At 28.3% G+C, this 17,025-nt stretch overlaps 2 protein-coding genes across 3 annotated transcripts in view; both read right to left on the bottom strand.

The window, feature by feature from the left end:
- The window catches only part of LOC101505250 (protein S-acyltransferase 11), a 5,206-nt gene extending 2,772 nt beyond the window's left edge, over nucleotides 1–2,434 (bottom strand). The window contains exons 1-3 of the mRNA XM_073369723.1: nucleotides 2,114–2,434; nucleotides 320–545; nucleotides 6–144 (exon numbers count right to left, since the gene is read on the bottom strand). Coding sequence (XP_073225824.1) covers nucleotides 6–144; nucleotides 320–545; nucleotides 2,114–2,203 — 455 coding nt within the window. The 5' untranslated portion in view covers nucleotides 2,204–2,434. The remainder of the gene's footprint in view (nucleotides 1–5; nucleotides 145–319; nucleotides 546–2,113) is intronic.
- A 1,450-nt stretch (nucleotides 2,435–3,884) lies between these two features.
- LOC101504521 (uncharacterized) lies at nucleotides 3,885–10,667 on the bottom strand. Of its 2 annotated transcripts, none has more exons than XM_004505671.4 (8): nucleotides 10,372–10,667; nucleotides 9,846–10,256; nucleotides 8,849–8,929; nucleotides 8,376–8,767; nucleotides 6,759–8,082; nucleotides 6,236–6,330; nucleotides 5,084–5,225; nucleotides 3,885–4,745 (listed from the first exon to the last, which is right to left on the bottom strand). In XM_004505671.4, exons 1-8 carry the CDS (start codon nucleotides 10,529–10,531, stop codon nucleotides 4,072–4,074), a joined length of 3,279 nt encoding a protein of 1,092 aa, XP_004505728.1. In that variant the 5' UTR covers nucleotides 10,532–10,667; the 3' UTR covers nucleotides 3,885–4,071. The 2 variants fall into 2 exon arrangements, with proteins under 2 accessions (XP_004505728.1, XP_004505727.1); XM_004505670.4 differs by having other exon boundaries at nucleotides 3,885–4,748; nucleotides 10,372–10,666.
- Nucleotides 10,668–17,025: the final 6,358 nt, after the last annotated feature.

Genomic DNA, 17,025 nt, shown 5'->3' with positions numbered 1-17,025 from the left:
TAGGTGGTGTGCCGGCATAACGAAATGCTGCAAGCCTGAAAGAGTGAAGGGTGGCTATAGACAAGATTGCCGTAATGACAGAGTGAAAAATCCCAAAAAGACTGATAGAATAGACAACAGGATAAATTGCCCACACCCCGCCAACTGCACAAAAGAAATTAAACATATAAGTATAAAATAATGCAGTAGACGTCTATTCATTTTTGAAAGAGTAAGTGAATCCTATGAATTATATATTACTATGAAATTAACTCAATGATTATATTACTACAACAGATATCACAAATTCACAATAACACGAGGAACAACAGTGGCTTACATATTAGAAAGAACATAAACATGAGCACAATGGTAACAATGCATCGATCACGCAGTAGTCTCCATCTAAAGCCCTGGTTGTCACATTTTGGTTTGCTCTGATTCGTTATGGCCCCACACCAGCCACATTTGAAAACTGATGCATGGGATGGAAGCAAAAGATGAAGTCCACAACCCCAACAAGTCGTCTCAAAATTCTCGATAGCCAGAGCTACATATCGCTCCTCCTATATGTGACTTACATGAGAAACTAATGCAAATTTTAAAACTGTACAAAATAGTGCAAGCAATACAGTTCATGAAGTCATTTGTTTACCATAAATGACTAAACAAACCATAAGTCATAACAGCTAAGTAATACAAGTTAGCATACACTTTGTTCTGTTTTTCTGTGTAAGATTTTCCTAATTTTAGGAATACATCACAAATCCCTAGGGGTCACAACTCAACAATTACAAGAAAAACCACATCCCAAGAGTTTCCAATGTTTTGATTACTTAGAATCGACACCACTGATTTATTGACCCAGATCCACCACCCTCCTCCCTTAGTAATTTACAAATTAAGAACATGACACGTTATCTACACATTATCTAATATATGATATTTTAAGAGGGCATTTGAAAGAGCTTCTTTAGACTTATCTCATAAGTTGTTTTCAACTAACTTTAATCATCTCTCTGAGATAGCCCATAGAATTACAGAAATAGTATATTCAATGCTTAAACCTCCTTCCACTCTTTGATTCTCATCGACCCTCAGATTCTCTATTTACAATGAACGCAAACATTGAGAACACAAATAATTTCAAAGTGTACATCAAAACAGTAAGAACTTATTGAATTTGTGCTTAAGCTATAAGCTCTCATATGATCAGTGTTAATAACCGCTTGATTACATTGTTTAGCCAAATGCTCACTAGATGTTACCCCTTCCTCAAAATTAGAAGTTAACTCTAGTCTCTACTGCAATTGTGAGAGCCAAATATACCAAAAACAATTACATTAACATATCACGTAAGCAAGACAAAAACAACTTTTCATCATCTACAAGCATAGGGTAAGTGAAATCTTCAACCCTATTTTGTCCCCCACCATATTTATCATGTTCTCAAACAAGCATAAGGTAAGGAAAAATCATCAACCAGAAAACAATGCCCCAATATCACTCTGCTCCAAAAATAATTTTTAACAATTGTTCATTGATCACTTTCCTTCCTCTCAGTAACCCTTATTGCTCAAAAGTCAAAACATTAAAATCTATTGGCCAATTGCAATTGGAGATTTTTCTACCAAACTACTCTCTAAACAACATGTTTTAGTGATTATGCAATTTCATTAATGATATTATCTTCAATTGAAAAGTTCTGATCCAAGTCTCCAGTAAGTAAACTCCAAATAATAGATTGCAAAACTACACATACTATGTGTATATTTGATTTCACTTTTAGATGATGTAAAATAGATTCTAGAGGTATAAAATTGATTTTAACATATTTGAATATATTCGAATAAAATTGATTTTGACTCCAAGACTGATTCTAACTAACTCTTAGAATTTGGAGCTTTTGCCTCCAGAATTGGTTTTGAGCCTCAAATTACTTTAGATTCAACTCAGTATTAAACAAAATCAATTCATTCAAATAATTCGTAATACATGACACCACTTCACCAAAAATTAAAAACAGATGGAAGAATTGAAGAGAGAGTAAAGAAGTCTATGAAGCAACGAAGAGCAGAAACAAAAGTCGCGATGATCAAAGAAAATTGGTTAGCAATGAAAAAGGGATACCAACCTGGGTTGAAGAAAGCATAGAAATGCTTGTTGGTTTTGCTATTCCTATTGTCATAGGAGCAAATTCGTCGTTCCTCAAATGACTATGCATTTTTTATTTAATTTATTATTCGAAGAAAACAAAGCGCAAAAGAAACTAGAACTTTGGAGTTGTTTGAGTTGGGTGCAATCGAAAACCACGTAAACGGCGCTGCTGATATAGAGTAGAGTAGTATATTATTTCCTCCATTAACCTTGTGTTGTGTTCTTCAAATATCTATGGTTGAATATTCATCCGGGGAATCATTAATTTCAGTATGGTTCTAAATAATCTAAGGATTCGACCTTTAATCAATAAATTTGTTGAAATTGTAATTTACTCTTTTTTTTAGAATGATTTTGCTATTTATTTATTTTTACAAATTTGATAGGATAGTTAACACGTTCATTTTATGGATTAGTATTCTTAAAATATAATTTTTGTATTTGAATGTGTTGAAATTAATTTTTCATATTTCAAAATAAATTTGTAGTATTTAGTATTAATAAGGAGTATGTTTTAATAAATAGATAAATGAATAAATGCAACCAGTAAATTAAAATGTGTTTGTACCCACAAAAAATTAAAAGGGTGTTATATTTATGGAGAAATTTGTTTCTCACATTGTACTTATAATTAGAGACATAGATAATATTAAATAAATAAAAAATAGAAGTTATAAAATTCATATAATTATTTAAGAAAATTTAGTTGTTTGATTGGTAACAAATTAATAAAATTGTAAAGAAATATACTAAAATATCTTCATATATATAAAAAAGTTACCATTTTTTTATTTTTTTATCATTTATGGATGCTGCTCCGGAAGTATGATAATTTATGGTGTATTGATTATTAATTATGATGTATTAATTATTAATTATTAATTATTATGGTATATTAATTATTTTAGATATATTTATGGTGTATTATTTTTAATGTATTATGATATATTTAATGATGTATATATAGTGTATTAATTATTTATGATATATTATTATTTATAGTATGGTGTATTAATTAATATTATTATTTATGGTATTAATTATTATTTATGGTATAGACAAGGAAAATTTTCTTAGAAAATTTTCCGGAAACACTTATCTTATCATAAGTATTTTCAATGAAAGTAATACAATTTTTTCATTTTTTTTTAAGTTTTTCAGTAAAAAGTATAGAAAAACTTGAAAAAAGTTTTCTAAAAATAAGGTTTATACTGAAATTTTTCAAAAAAGTTTTTCAAAGAACTTTTACCTACCGAAATTTTTTTTTCTGACTTCAGAAAAATAAAATGATAAAAAATTTAAAAAAAAAAAATAATAATAATAATAATAATAAAAACTTTGAATTGATAAAATAGTAAAAAAAAAATTGAAGGTATAATATTTGGCAATTTTATAAAATTATGGAATATAGATATAGAAATAGGGGTAAAGGGTAAAACTTTCTAGATATTTTTTATAAAAAATTGTTTTATAAAACTGTAGCCCCCTTTGTTAAGTGAGGCCAAGCTTGGAGATCAAGAAATTGTGTGTATAGAATACGAAATGGGGATGTGCTTCACAACATGGTTGCCACTCATGAAATAAAACTCATAAACTATCCTACTACCTTGCACATTTTTTATAACTTTTTCATCATATTTCTTTAGATTAGTTTCATATTACTTGATTATTTATTACGTTAGCTGCTTTCTCCTTTTCTAATTTGACTAGATGCTAACAAGGATCAAAGATAACATAAGTCCAGAGAGGAAATGAATGCACAAACCCATAAAAGTACATATTCTTAATCATCCACTACAAAACCTTTTAATGTATCACAATATGCTGGATGTTACTCTCTAGTTTCTACTATATTTTCCTTTTAAATTAACTCTATAAATAACAAGGAGATCAACAATGTTATTCGTACAGTAAAGATTAATGAGTAAATGGTAGTCAAGGCCATTGTAAATGACTCACTCCATCCTCACTCAAGTTCCAAGCTCCTTCCGCTATCTCATTATATAACTGCTTCCATTCCCAACTAGAGTACCCAAAGAAAAACCAGTAATCGGCAACTTGTTGATTTGCTGATTTCAGCTCCTGGATTGTACCAATTGTCGCTACATGATCAAGAAAGTAAATTCCAGGTAGGATTTCAGGTAAATTATTTCTGGAAACTGTTCTAGTTAAGGATAAAAGAACCATTCCAGTTTTCACAACTGGACCCCCAAGGGACAAAGGAGCCTCTTTCAATTTTTCCAAGTCTTCTTCCAATTTAGGCAGGAAACTCCATTTTAGATGCTTGTTAATGATAAGACCTTGAAATCCAGTTATTTGATCGGCTGCCACAATGATAATCTTGGATCCACCAAATGGCTGAGCCCCCGAAAGCTTTTCTGTGGCAATTAGCACCGAACCAACCACCACGTGAGGCAATGTTTCATGCCTTCCATTTGATACATGTAAATTAATCATGTTAGGTTTGACCATCTGATCAAGTATTCTATCTTGATCTGAGGCCCTGTGATATTTGTTCCGCGTATGAAGCGATTCCTCATGGACCTCAGTTTGCAAAGTACCATATAAGTTCTGATTCCTGACTAGTTTTTCAGACCGCCACAGAACTGCTACTGGAATCATGGCAGAAAAGAATTTAGACTAAGATAATTAATGTTTCAGTTTGACAAAACATACGACAATAAATTAAAAGATAATATGCTAATAAAAGCACAAGTCAATAGAAGATACACTAGCTCAGAATCTGTGACTTGACTAGTCAGGTCCCTCTGAAGTCTAAGTGTAGCCTAGTATAAGTGGATACCAGGAATATAAAGGGATGGGAAACAGGGATGGGGCAGCAATGATAAGTGTCTGATCCAAGTTTGACATCAACAACAACTGATTCAGATGCTTTCTAATAATCCAATGCATACAAACAAAAATTGTACATCACATGAGCGTTTACCATTCTCTCTGATAAGATGATGAAAGTTACTTCCTTGCTCTGCTACAAACTTCATAACATCAATTACAGCAACATCTCCTCCATAAAGAAGGGGTTCCTTCTTTTCTGCTGGAAATAAAACCAGTGCAGGATAAACCTCCCTCTGCATATATAACATACACAAAACAATATTAACTAGATGTCCTAAACAAGCGCCTATGGAGTCCAAAACTTTTAACTGCATAAAATTTCAAATTTACAGCCAGACAATTAACTACTTACATTCAATGATACAAGTTTCAAATAAATCATAGATGAGATTCATCATATTTCTTCATGATATCTGTTGATAGCAAGAATGTAAAATTTAAAACAATTATCCCCATCGAAAATTCTTTTCTAATCTATACAACTACATGAATGAGTAACAGTTGTACAAGCAGTTACTACTACACATTCCAGGCTCAGAAATAGCTACTGACTCTTAGTTCAAGCCTGACAAAAAAATTAAGTTTTGTTTTGCTTAAACCACAAAAACCATTTTAGTCCAATATTCTAAAAAAAATGGCTAAAACCAAGACATTATTTTATGATGAGATATTAATGTTTGTTTGATCCTCGCAGTCAACCCTACCTAGTGGGAGAAAGCTTTTGCTATTATCATTGTTATAGCAAAAGTTTTTTTCAAAAGTAACATGACTGTTAGAATATTAGAAAATATCTAATAATATGTATTATATTATATTATATTAAAGTATCTTGAGCTATTTTCTAGGATCAATTTATAATCATTGAGATATCTTAAAATGTCTCTCATTATTATTATGATTTGTTCCTAATTTAGGATTGAGTTTATGTTTCTCTATAAATAGAGATTAATATCGAGTCTTTTGTAATCAATATGGCATAAAACTATTATCAATAATATTCAAACTCTTATTATTTTCTCTCCTTCTTTTCTCTAAAATCTCACAACTTCAACAATGACATCCCATCATCTTCATTTGGCCCCGCCCAACAATAATGATACAGCTCAGAAATATAGTGCCAAATAAATACAACCAACTAGTAATCTCAAATCTCAATATTGTTTGGAAAAAGTGTGACAAAAATCCATAATGAATAAAAACGATATGGAACATTGAGACCTGGAAAGCATAGAGCCAAAAGTACCTGATCAACTGACTTGAGTATCAAATGGCAGTCATTCAATGTACAATCCAATAAGTAGATTGTCGGAATCTTCATCATAACATAATCAAAATCCTCTGCCATGCAGCAATCAGTTGTCAAACTGTTAGAGACTGTATCTACCGTTTCATCAGAAGATTCTTCCATAAAAGATTCAAATAACAACATCCAACTTCAATAAAGTCCACCAAATAGGACAATAACCATTTTTAATCAATAAGTGTCAAACTCATTTACAAATTACAAGTAAAAATTAGCATTTCAAGATCAAGTTAAAATCAATTTGATAGTGAAATGCAGATGATGGGAACTATATGCATAAAAGAAACAGGAAAAGCTAATTGCCAATATTGAAGCCACTGACTGAACAACTTATAAAACAAAAAGCCACGAGATACTCTCATTTTAGCAAAAACACGCTAAAAATAAATAAGCTAAACATTAAACAAGTAAAATATAGGGTGGTAGAGACAGACAGACACATGTATATGGTCTAAATTCTCACCATGGTCAGAAACGTTCTGAGATCCCCTCTTTAATGTATCCACATAGCCCTTGATGGACCGATATACTTCACGAACAATCATTTCCATTCTCTGGCAGAATGCACACCAACTGTTGCTAAACAAGACCAAGACATCTTTATTCCATGCATTTGAAGTGTTTTCTTTGTTAGATAGGTTGAAACCAATAACGAGTTCAGAGAAAGTATGAGCTGTGATTCGAGGAATAGAATCCACCTCATGAAAATCCAAATTAACAAATGGAGGATGCCTGGCCTCCTTTTGGCCTTGAAGAACATGTTCTGACCGCTGATATGGAAGCAGGGTACCATTAAGAAACTCCGAAAGAAAACTATACAGTGAAGCAGAGTTGAAACTTTTTCCTTCAGGGTAGACATAATGTTGCTGCAAAAAGGGATCAACTATGACCATAGATGGAATTCTACAAGCACCAGTGAGACTTTCAAGTAATTGATAGTTACCGTCAGAATAGAAAAAGAAACCATTAAAACCATGAAAATGATCCTGCTCTCCTCCATACTTGTTTCCATCAGAAGAACCATCTGTGGGGCTATCTATTTCTGATTTACTAATTTTGGTGCTGGGAAGTTTGTGATCTGTGACAGATTTTTCAGATTGCACGGCTCTTATCTCTTCACCAATAGCAATCGAAGATTTCTTGTCTCCGCCGTGCTGAGAAGATAGCATAACCAATTTGGGATTTTTCTCGAGCTCTATTGCAGATCTATATGGATAGCCATCCCTCGTTACAGTATTTGTATGATCTTGAGAAGTTTCTGCTGAAATTTGACTTGATTGAACAACGGAATGCAATTGTTGTTGTGTATTGGCTGAATTGATGTCAATATCATCAGATAAAAGTTGGAAACCTAAATCCTTTGCTAGAGAACTTAGTTTTCCGTCCTTCTTGTGCTGGACAAGGTAACCCAATAACTCATTCAAAGAACTCACTCGTAGATCAGAAGCTACATTATCCACACTAACTTGCTTACCCTCATTAATAATCGTGATGGAGGATATCTTCTCGTTTAGTTTAATTTTCTGAGATTTCATCAACAACTTTGACCTGAGAAGATCAGGTGTACTTTTTGTGCCACGATAATTTTGGATAACAACTTTCTTGTGATTATCATTATTCTTTCTATCCATTTGATTCACATGTTGAGCCAATACTCTAAGAGCTTTAAGAGCTTCCATACTTTTTCCCCAGGTTTCTGAGGAGTCGGATGATCTATCAACAAATAGAAGCACTGATGGCTTATTTGCTGGTATAGTGGCTTCTTGATCATGTTCATTACCTTCCAACTAAATTAAAACAAAGAAAACCATGTAAATCTCAACAACAAAAAAAGGATTAGTTGATTGAAAGAAGCATAACACTTTCATACTGGGGGGTGTATCTACATCAGTTGAAAAAACTAGTCTACAGTTATACCATTGGAATTGCAATGTAAAATCATTCATATGTCTTAACCTAACAACTTAATAGTTGATTCATTACAAGTACAGTCAAAGATGGGATATGGAAGCAACGACATATAACATCTTGACATACACACCACAAAACATGGAACAACAGTTAGAAAAGTTGTATTCACCTCTTTGACAAAATAATTGTTCCTCTGCAAAACATTGTTCAAGTCATCCTCTTCTTTAAGAATATTTGAACAACTTGAACACCCAGCTTGGTAGTGAACTGCAAACCATGAACCAGAATCGCCAACACCTAAGGATGAAAGCATCGCCCTATCTAAAACCAGACCAAATCTATGTCGTTCAAGAGGCAGAAAGAATTCTTTCGCAGCATTCATGAATTTCTCGTAGAATGAATGGAAACGCTCAAATGCTTCATATGAACAGGAGTGTAGATAATGACTATTCTGATCCTTGAAGACCCACAATCGGTCATCATTTACTGAAGTAAATTCCCCGAGCCAAGGAGCTTCCCAAAACCCTTTATTGATGCTGTGTTCAGCCATGCACATGCCCTCTGATTATGGGGGAAAAGAAAATGAAAACAGAAAGGAAGGAAATTATGTATTGATTATTTAAACTCAAACTTAGATAATACCAGCAACCTTCTGGTTAGTCTTCCCCCTTGACACCGGTATTCTATCATTCTCTCCACTAAAGCCCATTCCAAGGTGAAGCCCTGCAAGGAAAATGACCACATACAGATAGTAACTCGTCTTCTTATGAGCATCATAGCCAATAACACATTCCAAGTAACATATACATGCACATAAGCATTCAAAAAAGAGATGTGAAGCATCTGTAAATAGTGAAGTCAAATCATAGAAAATAGTAGTACTACATAAATAAATTATTTCTAAATTCTAAAATAGAAAGCAATTGGGTAAAGAGTTTAATAACTGTTTGTTCAAGAAGCACTTATTATATAAGAACTTATGAGTGTTTAAACTCAATGAGATATTTGCAGTTGCATATACATATCAAAAAGCTGTTTACATTATCAGCAATTATTATCCCTATACAAACAAAGTTTCGGGTGGACAGCACTCGAAGAGGAGGGTAATAGTTTCTGCATAAGCTTGTTCATAAGCCATCGCTTACAATCTATCTTGAGAAGCTTACAAAAAAAAATATGCTAGAAACAGCTTACAAAACATATTCATAAGCTATTTTTATAATTTTTCCCAAATGCTTATGTTATAAACTAAGCTCAAAAATGCTATTGCAAATGTTTGGCAAAGATCAATTTCATGGAGGTTAATTATGCTTACATAAGCTACTAATAACTACTTCCTCCGTCTCATTATAAGGATCACCTTTGAAATATTTCTGTCACAAATATTTGTCACTTGAGAATACTAAGACAACAATTATTATTTTTTCCAATAGTATTTTCATATTACTACATAATCCACCTTAACAACTTCATAACTAGTTTACAACTATTATCAACTATTAATATTTTAGTCTTTCCATATTATTATACCACGGAAAACAACTAAACTAATCATTTTGTTAAGAATGGTGCATCGGCAAAAATGACATTTACAGTGAGAGCAACATTTAAGACAGAGGGAAGAAAATTTACGACTTACCAATAGTATTATTTTGTGTTCCATTGAATTTCTTACTGTTGCCTATCAACTTTTGCGTCCATCCACAAAAATCAACAAGAACCAAAGTCTCATCAGCTGAATCAACGAACGCTGTAAAATCTCTATTCGTATTCAGCACTTTAAAGGGAACCTCTTCGGGCGCAACGGAAATATAATGATACAACGAAGAAAGTATAATTTTGGCCGCAAATCTTCCTCTATACTTATAAGCCTCAGAATAATGAAAATAAATAACAGTTAACGCTCCATCAACACTAACACCAATTGAATCCGTAACCGTATTCTCTTTATTGATATGCATAAACATTAATTTAAGAGTGGAAAAATCTTTGGGTTTATCGGCGATTACGAGCGACAGATCGTTCATAAGAGAGCGAGATTCGCCAGACCCTACAAAAAACGCATTATTAGATAGTAACGTGAATAAATCATTGTTATATAATTATTATTATTGAATTTGAAATGAAGAGATGAAGGAAATGGAGTTAGTTAGTTAGTTAGTTACAGGGGAGAGTGAGGAGAAGGAGGATGTGAGGATGGAGTTGGATCTGAGAAGTGAAATTGTGAGATGTAAGGATTTGCCATGATGAGGAGGAAGGAAGACTGGATAGTGATATTATTATTGCTATTGATACCACCGTTAATAAGGGGGTGGGAGGTTTCATTGTTTTTGCAGGTGGAGCTTCGTCTGCTGGTCGTATGAAAGAAACAGTGTGTTGTTTCAGAGTGTATTTACTCGTCTCGCCGCGATGCCATTTTGTGGAGCGGGTTGTCGGTTCTTTTTTTTCGGACTCTGCTGGATTTCCGTAAACCCTCATCTTTTTGTCATACAATAAATTTTTTAGGAATGAAAAAAACGTAAACTTATAAAATTTAGACAAGAAAAAAAAAATTAATAATAATAATAAAATGGGAAAAGTTTGTGTCTTAGCGGTAAAATAAAAATACTTATTTAGCCTTGAAAAGTTTATATGTTGAAAATATAAATTAAACTACCAAGATAATTGTGCTAGACATCAAGTCATGAAGAATATAAAGTGGAAGTTAGTGTGGGAATTCGTTTAGTAATCATGTGATAAGTTATTTTATTTAATTATTTAATATTAACGATAAATTTTATAAATTTTTATAAAATATTAAAATTATTTGATATTTTGTTAAGTAATTTTAAATAAATGTATAATAAATTTTAAAAATATAAATAAATATCTATGATTAGATTATATAGCTACGAAATTTGAATTTATATAAATAGATTTGTGTGTTTAATCATTACTATATTATGACAATAATCAATTGTTAGATTTATTAAAATGTATCTTTTATATTGTATTATTAAATAAAATAATTTATTTGAAACTTCCTTCTTGAATCAATGAATCAACACCCTTATTATATATATATATATATATATTTATGTAATGTTGTATTATTATTATATTAGTTGACTATTCAATTTAATTTTAATAAACTAAAATATGTTTACAAAAATACAATATTATTGTCAAATGGTTTTTATTTTGTTTTAATCATCTAATTCATAATTGAATAACGATTTGGTAACCCAAAGTTCGATTGAAAAATATATCATATCAATAATTATTTTAATCAAGATGGAGACTCAAGTTCTTCATAATAATATATCTTTAATTACAGTTCATTAATAAAATGAGTTCAATCAATCAATTGTTATAATAATGATTTTCTTTTTGAAAAAATATGTATAAATTAGTTTATTGGTGTGATGCAAAATTCTTAAATTATTATTTTTGAAGATAATAAATAATTAATTAAATTGTTAATTATGATTCTTACCATATTATTTATTAACTTGTATTTTTTAGTAAAGTCATGTGAATCAAGTATAAGTTTGTATAGTCATGCAAAAATCGTGTGGTCTTTTCAAAACAATCAATAAATTTTTTTGTTCTATATCGTGTTTTATCAATACAAAAATTCACTTTTATAAAGTTCGGTAGCTTTTGAATAATTTTTAAATGAATTATTGAAGAATGTTTAGAAAAACATTATGGTTGTCATTTATTAAATACAAAGTTAAGACAGTTCAGTTTGAAAAATCCAAATTGTAAGTTAAAAATATCAAATTAGCACATAAAACTTTTGATATTACGCGAATAATTAAGAGACAGAAGCTCAAATGGTTAAAATATTATCATATTGATGAGGTGTGCAAAGACAAAAAATGATTAGTACTAATGCATGTTTATGATCAAATATAGTACCAATTGTTTTTGACAACTCGTTCTCACACTTGTTCGCATTTTCCTTCAAACTCAAAACAAGAATGTTTCATGTGTTTAAAATGTTTAAATCATATTTGACAATTGGATAATGTATCTAACGGTTATATTCATATTATATGAGTTTTGAAGTTTTTATTCATCTATAAAATGTAGAAATTCATTTCAAGATTAAAATGTGACTTTGTGAGAGATCAAAGTGTGATTACGAAATATAGTACAAGGGAAAACATTATAGTGCTATGTATATTAGTGGAAAATCTCACATGTATTAGATGTAATTAATCTTAGGTGAATCAAAATATTTTTTTTTTATGTTTTTTTTATGTTTTTTTCTATATTTATTTTACTACCACCAATCACATTTCATCTGATTATAAACTAAATTGTTTTTATTTAAATTAACACATCCATAAGATTATGAAGATTAACTTATTTCAATTAAAATTATTATTGAATTAATTAAAGTTAAGTGCAATAATTAAATTTTAAAAAATATTATAATTCAAATTTCTTTATACTGTTACGTCAATCCGTATAATTATAATTAGTGTAATATATATTTATTTTTTTGCATTTTTAGTAATTAGATATTAAGAAAACACGATAATCAAGATAATAATAATAATAATAATAATAATAATAATAATAATAATAATAATAATAAATTACATTTATTTTTAACTAGTTAACCCGAAATAAATCATCTTTTAAATAGTATATTATGACAAACATTCATATTATTGTAATTTGCATACTAAATTATAATTAGTATCATCCACGTGTTTTTTACTATAAAAGTATCCTAATAAAATAATGGATATATGTATAATTTATCTATTTTATCAAAATTACTAATTATTTATTAAATAATCTATAGTTTATATATTAAATATTATTTTTTTTATAATTCTTTTATGTAATATATAGATATTAAAGAACACAAAAAAAAATACACATTATTTTCTGAATGAATTGATTAATAACAAATATTTGTTTCAAATGAAATTTTTACTATACATTATAAAAAGTGTATTACATCTTACTTCAATTTTATCTAAATAAACATTAAAGAATTAGTAATGATCTATACATTATAAAAAGTGTATTACATCTTACTTCAATTTTATCTAAATAAACATTAAAGAATTAGTAATGATTTAGCGTCTTTCAAGCGGTTTATGATTTTGGAAAAATAAAAACCACCCAACATATTCTTATAACTAGTTTGTGTATGCATGGCAGAATAAATAATGTTTAGTCACTAAAAAAAATAAAAATAGTTTTTAGTTATGTAAAAATTAAACTTAGACAACTTAATCAATATTTTTTTTTATATTTTAATTCATTGAAAAAGAAAATATGAAAGAAATAAAAGAAAGTGAAAAAAAAAATGAATATAATTTTTTTAATTATTTAGTAGTTTATATAATAGAAAATAAAATGAAATATAAAAAAAAATGATGTCTTTATAAAATGATATAAATGTATTGAAAAAACTAATTTTGATAAAAAAATAAAAAATAAATAAATATTTCATTGCAATCAATAAAAATGAAAATTTAAGAAAAATAGATAAAATAAATTAGGTAACAAACAAATAATATGTTTCAATCTAACATACTACAAATATTATATTTTTATTTTTTTTTTTTATGTTTTTGTTAATTTTTATTTTAATTATATCTAATTTTTTGCTTAATCACATTTATGTCATTTTATAAATATTTTATTTTTCTCTTTTTCTCTTACACTATCATCTGATAGAATTAACATTTTGACGCATCATCTTAAAACAATTTAATTGAATTAAAACTAAAAAACCTAAAAATAATTCTAAACGGGTAACTATCTCAATAACTCTTACGGACATTTTTCATTTAATGGAGATTATGTTTATTTGTAGTTTTTTTAATTTTGATTCCATCAAAATATTTTGAAGGTTCATAAAAAGGGTGATTTGGTATTAATTTTTAGAGATTTTCTAAAATGTTTAATTTATTTTATTATTGTTACATGTAAATAATTTTATTTGAGATAAGCTACAAAATTAATTTTTCATTTTTTTATATTTTGTTAATATTATCATTTTTAGAAAAATTTGTAAAAAAAAATGAAAACTCTCAAAAGTTATTTTTTTTAACATTACTCTTTGAAAAAAAAAAACAGTAACAAATGGACTTTAAATTGATGTGCAAAAATCAATTATTCTCACAAATGAAAGCGTAAAATTATTTTTACATTGATCGTGCATACAAATTATATTTTTTCTTTTCTACTAAACTAATAAATAATAATTTTATTTTCTATAATTTTCCTCTACTTTTCACTTTATCTTCTTTCCTCTATATCCCCTTCATCAACCAAATAAAGTAGAAAGAAAGTAAAGATTAAGTTGTACCGTTTAATTTTATCGAGGATTAAAAATTACCTTTATTTTTTTATGGACTAAATTGTGTTTCTTAATTTTTCTTAAAGACTAAAATGAATATTTAATTATTCTTGAAAGATAATTAAATTTCAAAAACATTAAAAAAAAGTTTGAAAAATTATAAAATTTTTTATAAATGTCAATGTGATACTAACAATTTATTTTAGTTGATCATGATCTCGAAATCAATAAGAGGGGATGTTATCTCTTAAGGAAATTTTCTTCCATCTTGCATAAGAAATCATTAGTATATTTTTTGAAATGAGTCAATATGATAACAGACATAATGAAAAACTCCTTCTAACTCTTATTATAATATTTCTTTTTGAATTTGGTCTTATTTATAAAAAAAATTACAAATTTTGATAAATATTTATTACTCATAACATTTTTTACTCTCATTTAATATTTTTCTTTTTAATATTATCAGATGCATTAAATGTATCATAATTTTTTACTCTCATTTAATATTTTTCTTTTTAATATTATCAGATGCATTAAATGTATGATAATTTTCTACGAAGGTATGTTTGAAAAAATGTTGAAAACATTACCACAATTAGGGGTGGAAATAGGTCAGATCAGGCTTTGAAAGGCATGAGCCTGGCCTACAATGAATTTTTGAGACCTAAGCCTGGCTTACGGTCTATGATAAGCTTTTTTTTCGGCCTGAGTCTGTCCTATGGTCTGGCCTGTAAACCTATTTAAAAGTCTTATTCACATTAAAAATAATTTTTCTAACAAAATAATTTTAAAAAAATATGAAACAAACACCCTTTAAATTCTAAAAAATGATTTTTGGTTAAAAGAATAATTTTTTTATTAAAACAAATGCACCTATTATTATCTCTCAAACAAATGGTCTCAAACAAACTCAGATTATTACCTTTCAAACAAATCATCTCGTGCAACATCATATTTAGTAATAATATATATATATATATATATATATATATATATATAGATATATACATATATAAAGGTAATAAATAAACAATTATCTATAGCTACATGATGCTCTACACATATCGATTTATATGATTCTCCATATATCAATACTAATGTGTATATGTATATATATATTAAATAAAAAAATGATTTTTCTAACAAAATAATTTTTTAAAAATATGAAACAAATACCTTTTAAACCCTAAAAAATAGTTTTTGGTTTAAAAGAATAAATTTTTTATTGAAACAAACGCACCTATTATTATCTCTCAAACAACTCAGAATATTACCTCTAAACAAATCTTCTCAAACAACTCAAAATATTACCTCTCAAACAAACTCATATTCAGTAATAATAAACAATTAGGGTTTTTAAATTTATATACTAATAATATATATAAAGATAACAAATAAATAGTATTGGTTATTATAAAATAGGCTAAATTACATCCGTGGTCCCTTAAATTAATTTTAGGTAACGTTTTAGTTATTTATCTTTTATTTTCCCGATTTAGTCATTTATTCCTAACAGTATCAAATAAAGTATGAAAATATGAGTTTATTTGAAGATTTGCGCTACGAATTTGATGAAATTTGTATTATATTGAAGAATATAATTAATTTTATGAGTTTTGATTGATTTTTTTTTTGAATTTTTGTATAAAAAAGGATATCATTGTTGAAATTTTAAAACATAAAATATCAAATTGTCACTTAAAAATAAAACAAAGGACCAAGTCGGCAAAAAAAAAGATAAATGACTAAAACGTTATCTGAAATTAAGTTAAGGGACCACGAATGTAATTTAGCCTATAAAATATAAAGTAACAAATAAATAATATCGGTTTTTATACAAAAATATGTTGTTTTCATACATGTTTATTGGAGTGAGTGCAATGGAAATTAGAAGAAGAAAAAATAGAGAATGGAATACATATAAAATATATATAGGCCGATCAGGCCTAATAGGTTTTTTTACAAGCATGAGCCTGACCTATTTACATAAATAGACTTTAAAAACAACCTGACATTTTTATTAACCAGGCCATAAGTAGGTCAGGCGCCATAGGCCCCTGTCGGACGGCCTAACCTATTCTCATCCCTAACCACAATAAATAACTTTATTGATTTTTATTGTTTTTTAGTTTTTGTTCTTATATTAAAGGATTAAATGGGTAATTTAAAAAAAAAATATCAATAATTAATTATTAATTTTGTTTAAGGAAACAATTGAATCAATAATTTCTTTATCACTTCAACTCTAATGTAATAAAACAAGTCGAAAATAATTAATATTAAAAGTCGAACTTCTATCACATTCAAATAAGTTTGTTTAAGAAAAAACAAATAATTAAGTCAACTAATTGAGTATGTGAAATTCAATGTCATCAACAAAAATTACACATCCAAAATTTACAAATCAAATAGAACTCAATTCAATTTAAAATCAAATGGAAGTCCAAATTCAATAGAATTAAACCACCATTATCGGACAACAAATAAAAGAAAAAAATGCGAA

This window comes from Cicer arietinum, chromosome 6 (genome assembly GCF_000331145.2).
Source record: "Cicer arietinum cultivar CDC Frontier isolate Library 1 chromosome 6, Cicar.CDCFrontier_v2.0, whole genome shotgun sequence".
Lineage (NCBI taxonomy): Eukaryota > Viridiplantae > Streptophyta > Magnoliopsida > Fabales > Fabaceae > Cicer > Cicer arietinum.
Note: the sequence above shows the minus strand (reverse complement) of the source record. Positions and strands in the feature narration are given on the sequence as shown.

Excerpts from the sequence above, each read along its gene's own strand:
- LOC101504521 (XM_004505670.4), bottom strand. The coding sequence starts at position 10,531 with ATGAAACCTCCCACCCCCTTATTAACGGTGGTATCAATAGCAATAATA. Across the intron at positions 8,083-8,375 it reads ACAATTATTTTGTCAAAGAG|TTGGAAGGTAATGAACATGA; the intron begins GTGAATACAACT and ends GTTTTAATTTAG. Across the intron at positions 5,226-6,235 it reads TACTCAAGTCAGTTGATCAG|AGGGAGGTTTATCCTGCACT; the intron begins GTACTTTTGGCT and ends TTATATATGCAG.